This window comes from Triturus cristatus, chromosome 3_2 (genome assembly GCF_964204655.1).
Source record: "Triturus cristatus chromosome 3_2, aTriCri1.1, whole genome shotgun sequence".
NCBI lineage: Eukaryota > Metazoa > Chordata > Amphibia > Caudata > Salamandridae > Triturus > Triturus cristatus.
Genome location: NC_140584.1, coordinates 1,184,906,096 through 1,184,930,197, shown reverse-complemented (window position 1 = coordinate 1,184,930,197; position 24,102 = coordinate 1,184,906,096). Strand labels below are relative to the sequence as shown.

The window sequence follows — 24,102 nt, the reverse complement described above, 5'->3', positions numbered from 1 at the left end:
CCTGGCCGTGGTGTAGGCCTGAGGCAGCGGTCAGCACAGCCCATTTACGGAGTATCGCCGGCATAGGTTGGATGGCCCCACCGGCCTGCATAGTTAAGGTTCAGTGGCACCACGTGTCGCCGGCTGGCGTTGAACAGGGTTAGTGACACCACGTGTCGCCGGCTGGTGTTGAACAGGGTTAGTGGCACCACATGTCGTTGGCTGGCGTTGAACAGGGTTAGTGGCACCACGTGTCGCTGGCTGGCATTGAACAGGGTTAGTGGCGCCACAAGTCACAAGAAGCCCATATGGAACTATGCCTCACTGATCTAAGGGAGTCTGGCGCTGTTGCCGGTGGCCCAGATTTGGGGTCACTGCCATTCATGACTCAGGACACAGTTTCACACATGGGACCTACTGGGCCGAGGAGTAGGTCTGAGGCGGCAGTAAAGTACGTCAACGAAAAAGGACTCAAGCGGGCCCATGTCATGGAGGCCGTGATGGTCTGAGGAGGCTGCCAAGGTCGCGGGACTCGGGCCTGGAGCTTGAGCCGTAACGTGGTGGGCCCTCCTTGACACACCCCGGTGTCGGCAGGTGATCAGTGAGGCATGGCTGCTCAGGGGCAGGCCTGACGGGTTCGTGGTCCGGCAGGCGCCCAGCTTCACAGGCAACTCCACTCTAGAGGACGGCGTCAGCCTCGTGGTGGGGTGAGAGGCGTTGCCCTGGCAGAGATGTTGGGCTTTCCGGAAGAGGACCACGCCCAGAGCTACGTGCTACTTATTCACACCCCTAGGCTGGCGTGGCGTACGCCTGGCCATCCCACTCCAGTCACGCTTGGGGGGGGGGCGTAACAGGCAAGATTTCCTTGAGGTCCCCCACTGGCTGTGGTGACATGGTTGCGTCCACTGTCCACTACACTCCATACACCTGAGGTGTATGTCACCATGGATATGGGTGGGTGCTGCATACTGCGGTCTGTCAAGCACACATCTCTGCCAGCTGTTGTGTGGCTGACGTGCCATGCCATTGACGGCTCATGTTCACGGCTTGGCCAGGTAACCATTGTGCGTTGTTCTGTTGTGTTTGGTGGGTGGGCATGTTTTTGTGCATGTTGGTTGTGATTTTGTGACGTGTGTATTGCCAGAGTTGTGATTTGCATGGTTGTGGAGTTGAGGTGAGTGGGGTGTTCATTTGGAACTTGCCAAGGGGCTGTGCATTTCCCTTTGTGCCATCCTGGGAACGCTTGTTGCTGATGGACTGTCGGAGGATGGAGTCATCATGCAGATTGGCTGTGTATTTGAAGGCGACATTGTTGGAGGTTCCACAGTGTTCTGTTGTTGGCTGCACATTGGGGTGGGATGTGTGCTTTCTGTTACAGTTATTGTGTGCTGTGTCACCAGGGGGCACAGGTCGGACATTTGTGCTGTGGATTGCACCCAATATGTGCGTGCATCCTGCTATGGCGTATGATCCTTGCTTGGTCTCCAGCGTGACCTGTGCATTGTGTTGGATGGATGGGGACTGGGGTACCAGGGTGATGGTGATGTCCAGGACAGGTGTGAGAGACTTGGATGTGGCTGGCAGTGAGACTCCTCCGACTCTGGCGGGTGTTGGTTGGGGGTGTCAGGGGCCAACAGGTGCAGCCAAGCCCGCAGCTTGGTGTGGGGTGGGATGTTGGTTGTCCGCTGTGTTGGTGCCGTGGGCATGTTGGGCGATGATGGTCGGGATGCATGGGGTGGTTGTCCCTTTCAGCCTGTGGTGGACGGTGACATTGTCAGAGGTTGGATCTGGGTGGCTGGTACGCTTCCTGGGGTTCCGCTGTCTTTGTCTGCACTGCCTCTGTGGTTGTCCGGGGGGGGGGGCAGGTGTTCCGGGTGTGGGGTGGGGTCCTGGGGTAGTGTTGGTGGGTGTTGTGGCCCTCTTGGGTGTCCGGGCCGCATGATGGGTGGCTCCTTGACATCTGTTGCACTTCCGATGTGGCCCTGGGCTGGTCTCCCTTTTGTGGGGCTGGCTGCCGTCCGACTTAACACCAGGTCAGAGCAGGTGTAGATTTCCTGGTGCTAATGCGCCTTATCGCCTGTTTTGTGTTTTTATCGCAGATCTGTCTGGTCGTTGAGAATGTTGAGGAGTGGTGTGGTTGCGGCTTTTGGCACGGGAATGCCCACTCTGCACCTCATTAGCGATAGTTGTGGGGGGCCTCGGTGGCGATGTTTTTTGCGGCTGCTTTCGCAGGTAAACTGGTGCTGTGGGCTGTTAACACCAGCTTGTGAATGGGGAGGTAAATTTATCACGACTTTGGCCGCGATAAAGTGCCGTAAATTCGACGATAGCTCCTTGTAAATATGGCCCTCTGTTTCCAATCCCGCTTTTTTAATAATTAGTTTGATATTAAGGCAGTCAAACAGAGTAGAGTGCAATTTAATCACATATTCAGCTTACAAATCCGTCCTTAAAGGGATGGACGTGGAGGCAGCTTCTGAGACGTATATATCTCAGCTCCATGCTTTCTAGAGACCTTAGAAGGGCACCTCAGGGTAGTCATCAAAACCCAACTCTCCATTTTGTTCAAGCAATGGCAGGCATTCCATCCGGGGTGTTAACTTACTTCTGGGTCCAGGGGCCTTCCTAACCATCTCGCCAACCACATACTATCTCCAGGGACAAACAAATGTCATCTTTATCTCTGATCACCCCGAATGTAGCAGTGAAATGCAACATGTGTTTCAGCCCATTTGTGAGGACCCTCCATTTCACAGCTTCAAAAGATCTTTGTCTGCTCTTGACCAGCTGGGCACAGTCTGGAATATTTGAACCTTGAGACCCTCATCCTGTCCCGAGCTCCTGTTCCAGGTCTGCTGCAGAACAAGCAATGATGTCCCTAGGCAAGACAGCAGGTTTAGGAGAAAGCGCCAACGCTCTATGGATCCTTTCAGTAGAAAGCAGCCTGGACCATTCTCCTGGCTTTAATGACTCAAGCATCCATTGTTCAGAGGACACTTCCAAAGATGGGGCTTCCGCTCACCCCATGAAACCGTAAGTTGTTACAGCAGGATCTTTCTTCTGCATTTTCTACTCTTCCTTCAAGGACCCCCATGGATTACAAATATACTTGTGTGGCACATCTTTCTATAGCTATCTTTGTACCCTGCATCCTCTGAACAACCTTTTGTAGGTCTTCTTTGAGCAAACCTACTCCCCTGGCACAGAATCCGTCTTATGTTCAAGTGTCGCTCCTGAATCTATAGTTACCTTCACGATATCTGTCGCCATGGTCAGGTCTGCTTCTCCCTACTTGCCCCATTAGCCCATCACAGCTCAGGGTCCATCTCCATCGGGCCTGATGTATGTTTTAAGATCTCGTTGGCCTGTTAAGAATAACAAAACCTATCTCTCACCATTCTCCCTTAAGACCTCCAAAATGTTTGAGCGGCATAGGACAGAGGCAGAAAACCACACAGATCACCGCAGTTGAAGTAATCCAGTGATCTAGGGGGAATCGATTCCTTTCAACCAGGGTCATGTGTCTACTCCGCTTAGCTCAGGGACCCGAAGGGAACACCTCCAGTTCAATGAACGCTGCCACAGCAGCAGGTGGCCTCTCCTTTCATTACCAAAGAACCAAGAGTGAAAAGGAGTCTGCATGTGTGTGATATCTGTAGAGCATGAGCCCACCCAAAAGGCAGAGGAGGGCTACCCAGGGTCAGGGCACAGATACAGTCAGAGGGTGAATGAAGAAGTCACTGCATTCTTGAAGAAGAAGTCGACTGTTACTGTATGATGATGTGGTGTTCTGTGTAGAGGTGCATCTGCAGTCCTTTCCTAAACTGGAGTTGGGTTGGGCAGTCCTGATGGATACAGGAATGCTGTTCCAGATCCAGAGTACAAGGATGCAGAAGGTCTGGTATCTTGTTTTCATCTTTATTGCAATTCTTTGCCTTAAGTCTGATGGTGTCCTCACTGCACGTGTGCTGAAAGCCACAGGGCATGGTGAGCTTGTCAGCCAGCTATGCATAGATGCTGGTCGTGATGGCTTGTAAATGATGCATCTGGTTTTGAAGATGGTGCGAGCGGCAATGGGAGGCAGTTCGTTCCATCGGATGTTGATGATGTGGTCACATCTCTTCAGGCTCTAGATAAGTAATGTTGCAGGGTTTAGTACGTCCTTCCTGGGGACCAGTGGAGTCTAGAGGCCCTTGGAGCTGAGAGCCGGCGCCAACCAGATGCAAAAGTACAAGGGCTTGAACAGCAGATCGAAGTTACTTTGTGGGTGGAATGGTTTCACTTTTCAGCAGCGACTTAGCATCAGGCTGCCTTGGTTTCCTTGGCAATGTGTTCCTTCAGGGTGAGGTTGGTGTCCAGGATGTATCCAAGTTACTTAGCGTTGTGTGAAAGTTGAGCTCAAATCCATCCATGTCCATTTCAATGAACCAGATTTGGATTTGTTTCTGTTTGTTGTACCTGGCTAATAACAGGAATTCAGTCTAGATGGGGCAATGCTTCATGAAGGTTCTGGACATCCAGGTGTTAATAAGATGCATTTCCTGAGCCGTAGGATGTCTGAAATTCAAGACACTTTCATGTAAAGTTGTGTACTGTCAACACATTGGTGAATTGTGGGAGTTATCGGTGAGTAGAGCTTCCAGAGACTCCCTATAGCGGTTAAAATGATATGGGCCAAAATGCAGCTGTTGGGGATTCTGCAGATGGAGGTGATCTTCTGGAACCTGGAGGTGCCCATGCGAACCACCTGGTGCTGAGTAGATAGGTTCAAGGGGAACCAGTGTAGGAGGAGGAGAACACGTGAAGGACGTTGGTAGTGAATCCCATTTAAGGTGCCTGTGGATGACCAGGGGATGATTGACGGCCCTGAAGGTGCTGAAAGGTCCATGAACATTAGGAGGCAGGAGTGATCTTTATCTGTGGTCAGGAAGACTTTCCATCTTAAACAATGAACTGTCTATTGTGGTCACTAGTCCTGCAGAAGGAGAAATACCACTGTCACTTTACAGAGGTGCCTCTCATGTCCTCCCACACAGGTTCAACCAGGGGATCCTGCCTCCAATGCAGCAGACCAACAGAGTCTGTGGCCTCTCAGTCATCCACCCCCACCACCTGTCTGCCCTCAGAAACAAGGAAAGGGTGCCCACGACAAGGCTTGTCTCCACTTAGCAGCGCTTCTACCTACGTAGCTCTTAGTTCCTGACATGACACGTTTCATGTAGGCTTTGGTTTTGTGATTCATTCTGGCTTCCACTGGCACCATTCTTCCTGCATCTGCAAATCAAACAGGTCAAAATCAAAGTCCATCCCAGCCTAGCTTAGCACCCTACCACTCTCCTGCAGCATATAGCTGTGGGGTCAACTACATCTCCCTGCCCAGGTGAGCAACAGGCTTGCAAACTCCAATGCCATCTCTGCTTCATGTGCGCATCTAGGGTGCACACTTACTATGACCCCAGGAGGGCACCTGCACAGGCACTCAGCCCCAGCACAGGACTTTATACATCGGATTGCACTGGGTGCAGCACTTGTACCCATGCCTGTGTGCGATCAGGATATTCATCAATATTACTGGACGGCCGATGGAGCGCCCAGAAATTAGCCCCAATTGGTCAAGATCTTCCCGGCCATGCCCCCGCTTGGCTCTCTTTCAACAGTGATGTTGGCAGAGTCCTCTGCCACATGAAATTTGTACTCACCTCTTCCTCAGCATGGGTTGGCATTCTCATGCCTGTCGCTTGACGCCAGATGAAACACTCACATTAAGTGTTGACTTGGAGGTCAAAATGCATGCTCACGACAGGTATTAGAGAACCTCCTCATCTGAGTGCTGTATCTGAGCAGGACCCTTTGTTGCATCATTTGTTTCTGTAGGTACCCTGGAGTGGTAGTCAAGTCCAGCTGTCATCTGTTCCCAGCATGAGTTGGAGGACTAGAAGGGTATAGCATGTGAGTACAGGATGTGAGCAGCATCCTCTTCCTATGTCATGGCAGCAAAGAGGACAAAACTTCTCTTTTTAGATATGACTTAGAGACATCTTGAGTTGTCTCGCCAACCTCATGTAATCAAAGAAATCATGAATAAAACGTCATACTTACACGCCGGGTCTGGTGGCTCCATAGGCTGATGCACCCACTGCAGGGGTCTGGATTTGACCTCATGGTCACAGGTTCAAGTCTTGGCTGGTCACTCAACCTTTCTTCCTTCTGAGGTCAACAAAATAAGGGCCATTGAGTACAACACGCATCTGTTATCTGGCTAGAACACCCAGTGCCTGCTATGTTGCATATACACGAGTAGAGGGGCTTTTAATCAGTTCTCTTCATTAACTGGTTTGTTCAAGTGTCATTCACATTTTGCTGCCACCCACCACAGCTTATGGCATTGGCCAGTGTGTCAGCCTTCTTCAGCCATTGGCTCTCTTCCCTGTGAGTGGCCACTCACTGTCATCTCAGTGGTGCATATCTGCTAAGAACACAGTGCTCTTGAGGGCCAGGGCTAGTGGGATGATACTTTGTCAATGCTTTATTTTATTCCTTGATCTTTTTGAAATTTTTTAGGCTTTCTTGTTGTTTAAATTATGTCTTCAGATTACAGTAATTCAAATCAAAAGCTACATATTCTTTATGTAGCAGTTTTTTTCTGCAAAGTACATGTATCGAACAGTATTTAGCAAACACTAATGCTATACATGCGTGGTGGCCTCAAAACTCCATCTGCTCGGAGCCCATTTCAACATGTACGTGGATGACTCCCAGCTCATGTGTATTTGTCCAACCCAACGGACATGGGCCCTGATCTAAGCACCCTGGCCAGCTGCTTGGCTGCCACCTGGTGGTGGATGTGCACCAACTTTCTTAAATGAAAAAATCCCAACAAGATCCATCTTACCCTGAAAGGCACCACTGCCTCAGCAAACATCCACTGGAAATGGAGCCTGAGACCAGCTGCATCATCACTGGAAGATGCAGTAACTTCGGTATCTTGATGGATTCCAGCCTGACTCTTGACTGACAGGTGGCAGGATATTCAAACATCTGCCGTGATCAACTTAGGACACTCAAAAAGATCCCGCCCTTTATTGATTCCAATTTGTATTTATCAACCCAGACAAGCCCCCCTGGGTCGAACTAGTAACGGCGGAGTGCAGGGGGGTCCCTTTTTAAAGGACAAATTTCCTCACCCACCCGCAGGTGGCATGCTTCATCATCGGGAATCTCCTCGCACTGCGAACTTGGTTGCAGTGAGGGCTACGACCCCCTCACTGTGAGGGAGGAGCTCAGGGATGGTTTTTATTTGTGATGGTAAGGAGGTATGCTAAAACATTCAGATGAGCTGGGTGGGAAGGGAGTTTATAAAGAGAGTGATTGTGTGAATAAAACTGGCTCCCTGGTGTGTTAAAGATTACGTTTAATAGATCACCCAGGGGTCAGGATTAAAAACTAAGAGTGTGGGCCATGGCAGGAAAATTCAACCTAACATGGTCAATCGGTCGACATGTTTCAGCCTCAATGCCCTCCGCTGAGGTGCCGTGGCTTTCTTCAGGACCAGGTGAGAAGTGAGATAGTGTAGGTGTATAAGTCTGGCCACCAATCCAAGTGTGGTGGTGGAAAAAAGGATACAGCCAACTAATGAGTTGGTGCATTAATCAAAGGATACTGCCGTACAGCGGCGTCCCTGTGACGAGACAAGTGTAGTCAACAATGATTTAGTACACGTATCTAAATGCACTACTTAGAAATTACGCCACATGGAATTTTTATGTAGTGACACTGTGATGTGGCAATAAAAAATGATCAACAAATCATCCTTTAGGTGCTTACCCGTATTATCGGGAGCGCAATTGGCTGACTCACCATCCGCGCACGCACTCGAGGTGGTTTCCAAAACCTAAGTACAGAAAAAAGGGAAATAAAAAGGGGGGTAGACTATGAGGTACAGTCTTACAAAAGCAAATCACACAGTTGACTTTGTTATAGGTTAGTAGTGACCATTATGGAAGTGTTTTACCAAGTCTCCAATTTGTATTTGCAGTTGTCAACTTGAAATTCAAGATAGGTTCAGCTGTGCTAATTCCATCCAACTCCCAACGCTGGTAAAGCTTCTCCTTCACCTCCAAATGGTACAAGATGGCGCAGCCCGGGTTTATGTGGGTGCATCAAGACGCGACAGAATCTCACTCGTCTTAAGATCCCGCCCCTGGCTCACGTCACACAGTCAAGTCTCCTTCAAACCACTGACTGCAAAGTGATGCATGAGGGCCCCTCTGATTTCTTAGCATCTAAGTTTGCTCTTTGTCGTCCCAACAAGTCTTACACTTCCCCTATTAGTTATTCTTTGATGCTCCTAGAGACAGGACAGTCACCTTTGAAGATTGAGCTTTCTCTAATACTGCTGCCAGCTGTGGCCCTCTCTTGCCACAGAGGTACATTCAGAACCAAGCTTATCCACCTTTAAAACATCTCTTGAAACCCACCTTTTTTAATAAGCAAGGTATGTCTTCCTCTTGTTTACTTCCTTCTGATTTAGGTTTCTCTTGTTGTGTTGCCCATTAGCACCAAGAGGCTCCGTTAAGTGTCATTTGGCTCTATTAGTAAAATAGCAAAACATAATTTACATTTTGTTTTAATTCTAAAGAGTATCTAGCAAACAGACTCAGCTATTTATAAAATGATCGAGGTGTTTGTAGAGTTTGGCAAAGAGCATCTTTTAACAAAAAGCTGCAAAATGTATAAAGGAGTTCAAAAAAGTTTGAATGGTTCCCTAAAATGTTTTTAAAGTTAGGTAGAAGTTAATAACACATTTTGGTAAAAGCCTCACCTTTCATTATGAATTACAGATTCTGCTGGGAAAAGCCTACACAATTTTGTGTTTCCAAAAGCTAGCAAGCATTGGCAAAGCTAAAAAAGTTTCAGCTCAGTCAAGTATGGGAGAGGGGAGTGAAAAGATCATGGAAGGAGAGCAAGGAAGCATTCACTCTGGTGGAGTGCTGAAAGTAAAATAAAATCAAAGATCCCTCGGTTAAGCAGTGGAAGGATTCAACTCATCCAATCAGAACACAGAGAGACCAAAATGCTCCTGGGCAGAACAAACACAAGAATTAGGACCAGGAGCACACAAATGAGATAGACAAGATGACCGAGGATCTGATCCAATCATGACCGAAGGTCTGATCCAATCATGACCGAAGGTCTGATCCAATCATGACCGAAGATCTGATCCAATCTGGACCAAAGATCTGATGTAATCATGACCAAAGGTCTGATCCAATCATGCCTGAAGGTCTGACCCAATCATAACCAAGGATCTGATCCAATCATGACCGAAGGTCTGATCCAATCATGACTGAGGTTCTGATTCCAATCATGACGAAAGGTCTGATTCTAAGTATATTGGAAACACAAGGTCTGCTTACAGACAGCTGAAGTTGTCTGTAGCTGAGACCTAAAAATGAAAGCATATTCACAGTTGTCAGAAACATACACCTTTGTGAGAATGTTCTCAGTGTGAAAGTTAGACGAGGAAAATGTTCCTAGCCATTCCCTTTTTTCTATGAAACGAAGGATACATGTAAAACACAAAACAATATTTGTAGCATTGAGAAATTTCAAGGGTAATCGGATGTCCACCTTGAGACAAGAAACACCATTTTCCCGCCTGAGATTTCTTTTACATGCCATTGCAACCTGTCCTTGAGTCCACTAAACTGAACCAAGACTACAATTCCCAGAGTGCTTTAGGTTGTTTAATGAAAGTTCAGGACTGAATAGATTGTGTCCTGGTGCCTTGCAGGTACCTAGTGAGGCTACTTGGCTGTCCACTATTACAAACGTATCTGTGGTAAAGAATCAGATGCCGCATTAACTGCGATTCGTCTCTATGCAGGACGGGCCGTGCTCCATAATACGCCTCATCCTCTTGTTTCTCTTTTCAGATGAGACTTCCTTCGAGGCCGGGATCCGGGTACAGATCCACAGCCAGGATGAGCCACCATACATCCACCAGCTGGGCTTCGGCGTCTCTCCCGGTTTCCAGACCTTTGTCTCCTGCCAAGAACAACGGGTAACCCTCTGTGACCCACTACACTGATGAACTGATGCCAATGGATGAGGAGGGAGGGGTCTAAGAGGGGAAATGTGTGATTCTCTCTAAGTATCTTGGAAACCAAGATGGCGTCCCCATAGTCACGTGTCCTGACAGGCCGAGCTGGAACAGAGGCGGTAATTGGTCTGGGTACCACCTCACCTGCCTGCCAAGGGCTCAGGGTCATGTGAATGTCTCTGCCCAGCCTCTTTGCCTTTCACCGGAACTACACTCCCTGGGAGTGAGCGGGGTCACGTGACCTGGTTCCCATGACTGGCTTAGCCTCAGTTGGCTAAACTACCACAGTCAGGCACCCCAAAGACCAGGACCATGTCACACACACTTCACAGATCAGGGCCTTGACAAGGAAGAGAGGACATGTTGGTGTACATTCCCTACAGAGAGGCACCAGCTAACACTGGTGTAAGTGCTTAATTTGTAAAATCATAAGTGCCAGGGTCCTGTCAGGAGTCCACTTCCACTTGCAGCGCCCATTGCTGCTGTCAGCATTGATAATTACTAACTCTCGCACTCCTACAAGTGTGACAATTCTTACTATTCCAGACCCCCATCGCCTAAGAATGGCTTTGGCAGCAGCTATTAGTCATGTTTAATGTATATTGAATTAATGAACTACTGTTGTTATGTTTGGCTCTAAATTATACAGACAGTGCCACCATGTGGCAGCCTGTCATTAGTGCTGGTGTTAACAATTAAATGCCAGTGCTGAGCACCGGAAACCACAAGTTCAAATTGAGCACTGCTGGTGTTGCAGGGACTGGTGATAGAGGTACAGACAGGTTTAGGATATTAAAGGGATTCAGGCTGAGGCCACCAGAGCCATTTCAGGTACATTCATGGAAGACTCATTGGCGGAGGTCAGGCTTGAACCCATGCACCTGGAGGTGAACATCGCATTACGGTTCTAGCTTATGTATGATGAGCCACGTCTACACATCTAGTTGGGTGAAATATCTTCCTACTGATGATTTCTGTTGGGTGGGGATTGTTGTATCTGTCTTTATTATTGCGCCTTCCAGTTAATGTATCCCCTTAACACTGTAGGCATCTCTGCTTTAGCCAATCTCTTTGGGGCCGATTCACAGAACTAACTTAAGACAAAATCCTAAACTTACTACTTTTGGTATTCACAGAAGGCATTTAGTAGTAGTAAGTTAGTATTTTGTCTTAAGTTTGACTTAAGAGAAACTTAAGACAGACTTAAGACAGACTTAAGACAAACTTAAGACAAAATCCTAACTTAAGTCTGTCTTAAGTCTGTCTTAAGTTTGTCTTAAGTTTGTCTTAAGTCTGTCTTAAGTCTGTCTTAAGTTTGTCTTAAGTTTGTCTTAAGTTTGTCTTAAGTCTGTCTTAAGTCTGTCTTAAGTTTGTATTAAGTCAAACTTAAGTCAAACTTAAGACAAAATCCTAACTTTACTACTACTAAATGCCTTCTGTGAATACCAAAAGTAGTAAGTTTAGGATTTTGTCTCAAGTTAGTTCTGTGAATCGGGCCCTGTGTCTTTGTGTAGAGTGGAGGTGCTGAGCACTGTTTCCAGAGCCCTCCTGGCCAGGGACACAGAACTGGTGGTCAAAGTGACCGGCTTCTCTGAAATTTTCTTTGCAGCTGAAGTACCTGCCGCAGCCGTGGGGGAGCTGTCGGGCCAGTGTCCAGGGAGAACAGATCCTGCAAGGGTACGAGACATACAGCATCTCCGCCTGCCGGCTGCAATGCGAGAAGGAGGCCGTGGTGAAGAACTGCGAATGCCGCATGGTGCACATGCCAGGTAAGGTCTCACCTGTGGTGCTGGGAGGAGCAACAATCATCCTATCAGAGGGCCTGGTGTGAGAAGTAGATTCTGCATCTTAGGGCCCTAGTGCATATCACCCCAGTGCGAGAAGGAGGCCATGGAGAAGACGTGCGACTGCCGCACGGTACACATGCCAGGTAAGGGGTCACCTGGACTGTTGTTAGGGACAACGATAATATCAGAGGCTCTGGTGTGAGAACTAGATTCAGAATCTGAGGGCCTCAGCGCATATACCCCCAGTGCAAGGAGGCTCTGGTGATGAACTGTGACTGCTGCATGGCGCACATGCCAGGTAAGGGTTCACCTGGACTGTTGTTAGGGGCAACAATCATACCAGAAGGCTCTGGTGTGAGAACTAGATTCAGAATCTAAGGGCCCTAGTGCATATCACACCAATATATCAGGGGGCTTGTATAGAGTGTCTACTCACCCATGAGGGTCTCAAGGCACTGGGGGCTGGGGGAGTTGGCTGCTGGGTGGACTTGGTGGAGGATCATTCGAAGAGCCAGGTCATGAGGTCCTTCCGGAAATGGGTTAGTGGCGCTGATTGCCTGAGGTGCAGGGGCAGGGTGTTCTAGGTCTTGGCGGCGAGGTAGGAGAACAATCTTTCTCCGGTTCTGGTCTTGTGGATCTTGGGGAAGGAGGCAAGAGCGAGTTGGGAGAATTGGAGTTGTCTGGTGGGTACGTTGAATGTGAGGCGGTGGTTCAGGTGTGCTGGTCCTTCATTGTGTAGGGCTTTGTCGGCATGAGTGAGGAGCTTGAAGGTGACTCTCTTGTTGAGTGGAAGTCATTGGAGTTGTTGGAGGTGTTGTGTGATGTGGCTGTGCCAGAGAATGTTGAGGACCATTCTGGCAGCGGCGTTTTGGATGTTCTTTAGTTTCTTGATCTGTTTCTGGGTGATGCCGGCGTAGAGTGCGTTGCCATAGTCGAGTCTACTGGTGATGAGTGAGTGGGTGACCGTCCTTCTGGATTCTGTGTGGATCCATCTGAAAGTCTTTTGGAGCAAGCCGAGCGTATAGAAGCAGGCTAAGGAGATTGCGTTGATTTCCCGGTTCATTGTGAGCGAAGATTCCAGTATAATGCCAAGGTTGCGTGCGTGGTCTGTCTGGGTGGGTGGACCAACCCCAGTGGCTGGCCACCAGGTGTCGTCCCAGGCTGAGGGGGCAGGTCCTAGGATCAGTACTTCGGTCTTGTCTGAGTTGAGCTTGAGGCAGCGGTCTTTCATCCATGTAGTGACAGCCTCCACTCCACTGTGGAAGTTGGTTCTGGCGGTTGAGGGTTCGTTGGTGTGGGAGAGGATCAGCTGGGTGTGGTCAGTGTAGGAGACGATGTTGAGTCCGTGGCCTATGATGATGGCTACGAGGGGGGCCATGTAGATGTTGAAGATGTTGAAATGACTTGAATCACTTGACTGATTCAATGCTTGTCTGTTTGGATTTTAAAATGTCAAAGTAGTGCGAATTGATTTATTTCACTTCACTGCAATTAAAGCAAGAAGGGTTGGATTTGTAAATAGATGAATAGTGTAGCAGTGGTTTCTGTGGTTGTGTTTATTTTTGCATGTGTTGCCAATGATATATATGGGTTCTGTGTCTGGGCTTTGTATAAACGTGACTGCAGGAGTAACTATGGTTGGAGTGTGTAAGGGGCTTTCCAGAATTACTCTGCATATATGTCTGATTCTGATATACTATTGAACGTCAAGCATTCACACACTATATAGCATGTATGGGCCTCGCATGTCTAGTCATTGCAAACAAGCATGAGGCTTCGGTCTTACGCCCACGTGTTTCTTCGGTATTCATTAGTGCATCACACGCCATCATTTTACCGGGTACAAACACATGCACACACACTCGTGTACATACATGCACTTGCATGTACACTCACATACATTCCCACATTTATAAAGACTAACACAAGCATGCAGGCAGTCAGAATGACACAGGAGGTACACAAATGCAGACTAACACAGAATACAGACATGCTCTCTCGCACACCTGCATATGACACAACCAGCTTCTCTCATATTTAGTGCAAGTGCAGACTCACATGAATACTGAGGGAGGACACGCACACAAGCATGTCCTGAAAAACACATCCATGCACGGACGAGCACATATATCCAATCGCGGACATACACGCCTCCCATCCATTGGCAGTGAGAAACATTAATATATACATACATAAACACACACATGTTTTGTCACACAGAACATTGAGTAGTGACTGGTGCCACTCCTCAAGTATTCAGCATCTGGGTATCAGTGGTGCATGTGAGGCGAGATGTGCAGGAAGTGGTTGACATTTCACAGGTCAGGAGAGGCAAGAAGCGGCCGCCATGTTGCATGTGGGCACGGGTGTATTCTGCTTGTCAGGCTTTGGTCTTGGGGTGAAAGGGCCCTCTGCTGTTCTTGAACCATTGGGAACCCTTATTCAATCCGTCTTTGCACGCATGCAGGTAAGAGAGAGGAAAAGACTCGATAATTGCGCGCACTGTCTCTGACAGGAAGTGACCTCTGCCTGTGGGTGCTCTGCTTCCGGCAGGCAGCAGGAAGTGCACTCAGTGCTCTCACCTCCTTCCTTCATGCTTGCATGGTCTGCTATGTCCTGTGCTGGGTTAAACCCTGTGTAGACCCCTAGGCAGTGGAAATATCTGCCCCTACCACCCCCCACCCCCCTCAAATTATCTCCTAATGCCCAGTGCACCGTATTTTTTTACAAACTGACAGCAGCCAGATGAACTTTTAAGAGACAAACTGTTTTGTGAATCTGATGTCTCTGGTTTAGGTACTCTAGTTGTGAATGGGTACATTACATTGATACAGTCTTTTCTCAATAGTGTCTTTAATGTAAACTTTTCGTTTATTTGACTTGGTTCATTTTTTCGATCCTTTGGAAACAATAGTTAAGAAAGCTTGATTGTAATTTTCTTTCAAGATCAAATCAAATTTTTTTTGGTCCATTGTCATGGGCCCCTAAAAGGAGCAGGGCCCAAAGGCCGGTGCCTACTTTACCTATTTGGTTATCCGGCACTGACTGTGTCACCTGGAAGGTGAGGGGGGTGTGCCTCATGGGTCTGATGGGCACACACCCCCCCTTATCTCTCCTGGTGAAGATGATGTGCCTCAGCTTGGCGAGGGGGGCTCGTGAGGCTGGTGCCAGTCTCGGGCTCACAAGCAGCGGGTGGGGATGCTGGGCTAGTGAATAGGTGATTACCGGTCGTTCTGCTGGTCAGGGTTCTAATATCTCCCATTTGACAGTGGATGGGTCTGGAAGTGGCCACAAGGCTGATCCACCGAAGAGGTGCATGGAGGGGGTGGCATGCTGTAGGCTGGGGGAGGCACCTGGAGTGATCTTCATGAGGCACGTCCATTGAGAAGAGGGCATATCATGCAGACGCCATGATGGATGCCAGGGGATGTTACAGGGGCACAGAAAGAGGCCACTTGTGTGCTGGAGGGGTGACAAAGTTGATGCACAGTCAATTCCTATCTAATGTTTTGGTATAAAGACTAGTTCTAAAATGTCCACCAAAGTGCTGTCAGTCAAAGTGCCTGACCTCCGCGTTGCCATGACAACGGACGTAGACTTCTGGCGGTGAGGTGGATTCACGTACCGAGCAACTTCAAATCAGACCCGGTAGAAAGATATCCACCAGAATAATGCAGAGCATATGTAAAGCAATCATTATAGCAAGAAAGGAGAGCCCTCAGTTTGTTCGAAGTCAGGCGTCAGTGGCACAATCAGTCCTTGTCTCTGCTTTTCATTCTGGCACGTGTAGCTTTACTTTTCCCAATATGAAGACCTCTACAAGTACCAGCATGCATCCGAAAAGCAGGGCTGGATAAAATGCTCTCCTGTCACACAGGACAATTTGAGAGTTCTGTGAAAAGCCTCTTGTGTCTCACTGAGGGGGGAGTTCTGCTAAAGTTCTTGAAATTGCATTCCCTCTTGAAGAAAGCTAAAACCCTCTGTACTCAGACATAACAATGAAGAGATCAATTGTCTAACTAAACTGCAGGCAGTTCTTATGAGTTGCCATGTTGAGTGTTCCATAGGTAAGTCCCAAGGCGGTGGGGATCTGAAGATATCGCTGTATTAGGAATGATATATGGCGTCTGTGCTAGGGATGAAAACGGTCTCTCTTTTCTTCTGTAGGATCAGCTGGGCCATAGGAGGTGACAGTGCACATTTATGAACAAATTCTGAAGCCTGACGGTCCAAGGACCAAGGCTCAATTTACTTCCTCTTTGGGCCTGATGAAGAATTACGCAAAGAGTATTTTCACAGCACAGCTCAGTCTCCTGTGATGAGGCTGCATCTCTGCAGCAGACAGTACCAAGGACTTTTGAAGTGCTTGAAAAACAGCATCACAATAGGACCAGCTTACAAGTCTTTGGCGTTACGTGTGGATGGTAGCACGCATGCGTGCATGACTACACGGGCCTTGTCGGACCAAAGGATAAGTCCTAAGGATGCACAGACTATTAACAGCTCAGCTCACTCCTGTGAATGTGCCTGGAGGGCGTTGACTGAAACGTGCAATGAACCTCAACAGAGACAAGTGCGATGGTTGTGCCAAGGATAATGCGACATCATTGTAGGGGTAAATTGAGTAAAATAACCAAGGGTGAAGGGACATCTACTACATGGACTATAAAGGAGAGTTTTTCTAAGGGAAGGCACGAGCTTGTGACAGACAATGGCGTCCACTCTCCAACACTATTTTCTGTAAACAAAGCCTTTTAATAAGGATAATTTGGAAGAATGTCCCCTCACTCATTCACCCTGCGAGTGCCTGCTTGAAAGAGCGAGTACAGTGGCAAAGGGCAGGCAGCAGTTTGATTGTTAGCGAAACACAGGAAGACCTGACACAGTTGCAGGACCATGCCTGCCTCCCGCGTGAGTCGCGAGTGGTCATAGACCAACGATTGTTGTTGAGTCGGGGATAGACGAGGGAGGGTGAACACTTTATACCAGACCATGCCATGATCCATTTTCCTAGTCATTGCAGACTCTCTCCGATCACCTCCACATTGCTTGTGTGACCAGATCCCCTTTGCTCCACCCGATACTTCCCCCCTTTGTAGTTGTCTCACTCTGTCTCTTGTCCTTCTTTCTCAGGAAACGAGACAATCTGTGCTCCCAACACGTATATGGAGTGTGCAGACCACACTCTAGGTAAGTGCTTCTCCTCCACTCACTCACTATATATGGAGTTCTGCCCTGACCCCGTTCCAAGGAGAGTGTAAGTGTGTGCATTTGGACTCAATTGAATAGAAACTGTGGGCATATGGTGTACTCCACAGTAAATCAGTGTGTGTGTGTGTGATTTTTTGTTTTGTATTTGTGTCAGCTCTAAGAGCGATATAAACATTTGTGAGCAAGTAGCTGTATTTTACTGTCTTCCAGTGATTACCTGTGACCGTGTGTGTGTGCATGCATGTGTATGTGTGTGTGTGTGTGTGTGTGTGTGTGCATGCGTGTGTACATGTGTGTGTGTGCACGAGCCAGAAGGAGCAGGTATAGCACACACTATAGGATGTATCACTTTGTATGTTCAACCATGTGGGGGAGAATTGCTCTGTGTGAAGAGTGTGTGTGCATATGCATATGTGTGTATCAATGTGTATGATAGAAGGGAGCATGTTCAGGCCACCGTGATCGCCATGTGTTGTATGTGTCTGGTGGGCACGTACAGTCCACATTATGGCACAAGAAAGAGAGCGCTAGAGAGAGAATGTGTGAGTGTGTGTCTCCATATCTGTATCTGTGGTAGGCATACATACTTCATACTAATGTACATTTGTGTCTTTTCATCTGTGTGTGTTTCTACCTTCTATACATGTGCTTGTTTGCGTGTAGATGTCCATCTATCTGAGGTTGTTTGTATATGTGCATGTGTTACCCTCATTAATTTTACATGCATTCACTTACCATGAAACATGTTGGGGCCTTTTGTCCAGTGACGTACACATGATAGGCGTGTGCTTCGTTTGTTGAGTAAGTGTCCCTCTCCTTTTCTGATGGAGTTGTAGGTTTGCGGTCTTCCTGAAAGCCGCCCATGGCCTTCTTACGCATCATTCACACCAGTCCACCCAGTGGCTCCTCAGTCACTCTGTCTTTTGATCTTCCCAGATGCCATGGTGGAGGACACGACAGAAAGGTGCTCTTGCCCCACGCCCTGCAACATGACCCGCTACGGGAAGGAGATCTCCATGGTGCGCATTCCCAACAAGGGGTCCGCCCGCTACCTGGCCAAGAAGTACCAGAGGAACGAGACCTACATCAAGTGAGTCCTGGGCAGGGAAGATCGTGAGCTGGGCACCGCCGCCCGGGCTCCTGCCTGGGAGAAGTACAAAGCAGACATGGCAGATATGACTCAAATCAATGGGTCGGCATGTGGGCAAGAGGGCTTCTAGCTACTAAAAGAACCCATATTTAGACCAGTGCGGAAGAAGGAAATGGGAGATAGTCCTTGCAGAATTGTAATCAAAGCATTGATTTTGGTAGTAGCATTGGAGGGGCCAGAAGCCTTCTTTGTTGCCTCTCGTTGGCTTTAATAGTTTGACTGGAACCTGTGAGGCACCAATATAATAATATCTCTCACAATGATAAATAAATTATGACTGGCTGTTCCAAGGTGTTTATAATTAGTTTTGAATTCTCATATCCCATGGAAGATGTCCTGAAGTGCTCTGTGTGTGGGATCCTTCTGTGGTTGACTAGACCTAAGAAGGTGTCCTGGAAGGGTGTGCTTCCGGGACAGATCTGATGCCAGCCAGGGCACACTCACCTCGACTACGCTGTGTGTTAGAAATGGGATTTCTGGTTGGCTGAGGCTTGCGCCAAAGCCAGGCAGAAACCACCACTCTAGTCAGGGCTGGGGAGTTACACGTCAAAGATAACCCCTGCTCACCCCCTTGGTAGCTTGGCACGAGCAGTCAGGCTTATCCCTGAGGCGATGTGTAAAGCGTTTGCGCGCGCACCCAGCAACAACACCCAAGGCCCACCACAAAGGAAACTCCACACAAGGTATTCTATAAAAATAGCCTTTGTATTATACCAAACACATTAGATAAAAACACACACTTTACAATGTGCCAACAGGCACGGGCAGAATTTACAAGGGATTATATATACAGGGGACAGGGCCACATGGACCACTGTCAGGAATTAGCACTTTTAGAACTTAGCACAAATCACCAATAGTAACTGTAGAACATAACACAAAGTAACTGTAGAGCACAACCAGTAACTACTGGCGCACTAATGACCTCAGCGTCATCACACTAGCATCAGGTGTAAAACCTATCCTGCATCTATCACAGGGGCATAAATCATTATGCAATTTCTCATCAGTCTAGCATTAGACCTAACCACCTAAGTATAACTATACTAGGGGCGCACATTGCACAGGGAAGTACAATCTCCCTAACATCCACCTAAACAGGTAAAACAACCTCCTAGGCAGAACTAACCACATTTAGAGGTACAAGACACAGGGTGCGCAAAACATGCTATATACAGTACATTTCCTAGCACCAAAAGCATATTATAGTCCAGGTTGCGCCAGAACCTAAATGTAGCAGCTGCCCACTACATGCTGGGCAGCTGGGGACAAGCACAGGGCCTACACGCTGCAGCTGGCACTAAGTGCTGCGCAGCTGGGGGAGGCAAATAGGCGTAGGGGGGCTCTCATTAGCCCTTCAGAACACACTGAACAACCTGCGCCAATCCTTGGAGCCCTCTAGGCTCTTGAAATACTGTCCAAACGTTGGAGCCACCTAGGCTCTAAAACGACATGTCCCCCTGGAGCACACTGGCTCCTGAAATTATTATGCCCCAGCGTTGGAGCCTCGTGGGCTCAGAACACCCAGGAAATGCCCCCGAAGCCGAGCGCACTAGCGCTCTAACAACAAACACTGGCCCAACCGTTGGAGCCTTCTCTGGCTCTAGAAATAACACGTTCCCACACGAGGAACTGGCACCCAGCGTTGGAGCCACGTAGGCTCTGTAAACCATAGTGCCCGTCGTTGGAGCGGCCCGCTGCCAGGCGGGGCCGCTCTTACTCTGCCTCTCCCCACCCGGACTCCTTCGTACCACTCACCGGCTGGGGGGGGGGGGGGCGGAGGCAGGACTCCTCCGGTTGTTGCCCTGCGTCTCTTCACTCGGGGCTCGGGCTTCTCCCTCGCTGCATGCACTGGAGAGCCCCCGCTCCTCGGGGGACTCTCGTGCTCTCGGTGCATGGCGGGGACAGCCTCTTCAGCCGCGATCCTCTTCTCACTCGCGGGGCTTCCTTCCTCCTTCATGGAAGCCCCGCCCACTGGAAGCCGAGCCTTGATCCTCTTCCGGGTCGCGCTGGGCAGTGGCCCGGACAACTTCCTCTGGCGGCTCGGGCCGCGATTTCTTTCTCCACCAATAGAATGCGGGGTGGGCACCCGCCTAAACTAGAATATAAAGCGGGGTGGCACCCGTAAATTAAAGTAAACAGGAGCGGGGTGGCACCCGCAATTTTAGAATAAAGATGGAGCGGGGTGGGCTCTCGCTCTGCAGCCCTTACGGGGGAATCCCTACGATGGGGATTCCCTCTACACAGATGGCAGCCCAGCGCTGCGGAGCTCCAGCGCTCCTCCGGCTCGCAATAAATCATTATAACGCTCCCAGGGCGCTAGAAGAAGCAATGAAGCGCTCACCAGGTGCTAGCAGGCTGCACCAAGCCTGGGCAGAGACCAAGGACCAGCAAAGAGGTCCAAAAGGTCCTGAAGCCATCCAGGGGGCAAGGTAGGGCCCAGGGGCCAACACACAGGGCCCTCCAGCGGGGAGGTAGCCCCTATGGCGGTCCCTCCTGGGCCCCCACCAGCAGCAAGCCCCCCTCTGTCAGGATCCAAAAAGCGAACATTTTCATGGGGTCACAGCCCCTCTTTTATACACCAAATCCCTTTGTTCTGGGTTCAGGGTGAGGGGGAAAACCAGTCGCAGCTGGTTGGGGAGCACCCTTGATGTGCTCAGCCCCTCACTCTATTCACTGGCAGGGCTAGGGTCGTCAGTCGCACCACAGGGGGCGGAGCCAGCATTGTGTGGGGAAAACCCTGCCCTATTCAGGACCCAGGTGTACTCCTCCCACCCATCTAGCTGCTGATCTCCCCATTCACCACTGGGTGACTCATCCTGACTCTGGGGAATCCCTAGCCCGTCACATGGCCTCAACCAGCCAATCATGCGACAAGGCACACATTTTACACTGCACACCGAAGTGCCCACTTCTAGAAGTGGCACTTCCATACTAGGTACATGCACGCCGCACACATCAAAGCGCAGCATTCAATCACACAAGTCCGCACATACCAAACTCGGGCCTGCACACCCCACGCATCAGGAACTACTATGGACACATACATTCCCCATGCATTCCTATGGGAGGGCAGGCCTATCTCACCACATGCACTCAGAGCGCGCAGGCACTTTACCCTGGGACACAGGGAAAGTGCGCAGAAACCAAAAATCACCACACCAAGTCACCAATAAAAAGCAAAAAGTTCAGGGGTGAACCTGCCAGAAGGGCCAAGTCCAACACTGTGCCTCGTGCAAGGACCAGGAGCGGGGATGACAGCGGCAGCAATCCAATATGAATAAATATGGCTCGACGCCATGCAATGCAGGAGCTTTGCGGCGGTGCCTGAAAATTGATTAAATCCTGACCAATATCTTCTTATTCTTTTGACTGGAGAGAGAATGAGGCCATGATGTGTGGAAACACCTGGGCTGAGTGAATGAATTAATCTTTATTATATGAACATATTAAAATATCCATTACAATAATAAGACATGAGTTGTAAAAACACCAAGAGCATAAAACTTTCGTAAAAATATACGTTTTATTTACTTTCCTTAAAAAAGTGATAAGAAACATCAAATAATCTAGTCAATTTCCCAATAATCTCACCAAGTGATCTCACCGAGGGGCTAAACACCCCTAATACGCTCGAGAACAATCGTTTTGAAGACCTAAAAAAGCAATAGCGACATTATTCACACGTCATTGTGTACTTGCTGTGTGACTGTGTTTTGCCATAACTATTGATTTTTCAGAGGTCCAGTCCTTTTGGGAAATCCGCATTAGGCCGGTCTGTATTTAATTGGACAGTCTGCTTGTTCGACCCTATGTCCTTTTGACCTTGAGCTGTCATTGGATAAGGAGGATGCATTGTGCAGTGAGCGTGATCCCTGTGTGTGCACGTCACACAAGCATTAGGAAAGAGCAGATCATAACCTTCCGCACCTTCACCCCAGTGCCACAACCTTTCTCAACCTGCCACCTTGACTAACCCAACCTGCAATTGAAAATAGACCCCTTATTGATCCACTGAGATTTTATGTTTTTTCTTCTCACCCACAGAGAAAACTTCCTGGTTTTGGACATTTTCTTCGAGGCTCTGAATTTTGAAACCATTGAGCAGAAGAAGGCCTACGACCTTGCGGGATTGTTAGGTATGCAGGTCGAAACGTGTTGGTTTCCACACCTCTGTTGCTATTGTGTGTTCTCTGTCCAAACGCATTTCCATGTTTCAAATAACAATATATGGTGTCAGTATGCTTTACCTGATTGAAATACCATAACATAAAAAAATAACTCATATCTGCTATTACATATTATGCCAGTTTCCATAAATATTGCTTGAGTATGGATTTGAAGTATTTGCCACAGAATGCATCAACTGCTGAACCCTCACCAGATTAAAAAAAAATATTTTTTAGCTCCCACGGTTACTGGGAATGCTGCATATTAAAAGCAGAAATAAGCTGGCCACTTCTCAGCAGTAGGCTTCTGTAATGAGGGATTTGGGGGAGGGGGGAATCACCACAAGGCCCTTGATTCTGCCAGCATGAATTCTGACCAAGCTGGTGGCCGTATATCACATACTTGATTGCCCGCTACAGGCCGCTCTTGAAGATATTATGTCTGTCACATCCCAGAGAGGTGCACTTGTGGTGCCAATCACATGTTTAGAAGCAAAAGGAACAAATGGTGGACGGAATGCTGAACAATGAAACATTCACACCCGGTCACAAGAATCTGGGTTTAATCCATTGTTCTTTTGCTCACTTCCCCACCCAGTTTGGACCCAGCCATATGCAAATCAGTCTTTACCCTGCCCCTCTTGCGAACAGTCCAGCCCGAACTGCCAAGCCAGGTCCTCCCTGGACCGGAAACAAGCATCCTAGGACCGGTTTCAGGGTATCACCCCTCATCAACCAGGCCAATCTGGAGACACTTAAGAACTTATGTCCGGCTGTGCAACAAGATGGAGAAGAGCGTTCAGACTTAGGCCAGGTCACCGGCAAGCCACCCATACTGTTGCCTACCCTGTAAGAAAAGTGTGTAACAAACCTTATGCAAATTCTGCATAATTTATGTAGGAACAAAATTAGAAGGTTCGGGTCAATACAAGGCCGTAGGCCTGCCTACTAGTCTGTGCTCGAAAACATCCCTGAAAGAGTTCATAAAGAACCACAAACAGGATCTCATCAGGTGGCAACCACTGGCATATCTCCAACGTGCCCCGATTACTTTGGGAATTCACTGTGACCTGACGAACAGCCAAGGTAGACTGCCACATCTCCATTTTCTGTCGCTGAGAAAGATGCTGGTGCACTAGAACCAGCCCATTCATGATTGCCATTCACACGTCAGACCCGTGCAAGTGACAGTGACCAGTGTCAGAGAGGGTCCCCACCCCTTCTAACTACTTATCCTATTTTACATGTCTACCTACAGCAACTAACCAGATTTAATAAAACCCATCACTGGATCTTCCAATTCTATGGGATTGACACCACGATACACTTCCATGTGTAAGGACCACGTGACTCAAGGAAACATTTCAAACTTTCTCTACCACCTCTGACACTGCAGAAAGATACTCAGATATTATTTAAATTAATCCAATGAGGAGGTGCTGGTGGTAGCTGAAGCAGATGGCCTAGCCGTGACCCAAGAGACGCAGCAACACAGTTGAAAACTCCAGAATCCACAGTGACTCCTTGTTCACCCTTCAGGTGAAGGCTCTGAGCTGGGAGTGACGTGTTACGGAAAGTGCCCATGCATGACCAAGAGATGTATGTGTACCAACAACTGCAGCAAAGATGGGAGTGGTCAATTAGCATTTTCATGGACCTGAAGTAATTCTTTCACGCCACTCCTGTCTTCGAAGCACAGCACTG

At 48.5% G+C, this 24,102-nt stretch overlaps 1 protein-coding gene across 1 annotated transcript in view; it reads left to right on the top strand.

Annotated features, from left to right (window-relative positions):
- LOC146859403 (acid-sensing ion channel 4-like) overlaps positions 1-24,102 on the top strand; it is a 166,431-nt gene that overhangs the window by 108,086 nt on the left and 34,243 nt on the right. The window contains exons 3-7 of the mRNA XM_085650101.1: positions 9,915-10,042; positions 11,691-11,850; positions 17,002-17,058; positions 18,016-18,169; positions 22,277-22,368. Of these exons, the coding sequence (XP_085506227.1) occupies positions 9,915-10,042; positions 11,691-11,850; positions 17,002-17,058; positions 18,016-18,169; positions 22,277-22,368 (591 nt within the window). The remainder of the gene's footprint in view (positions 1-9,914; positions 10,043-11,690; positions 11,851-17,001; positions 17,059-18,015; positions 18,170-22,276; positions 22,369-24,102) is intronic.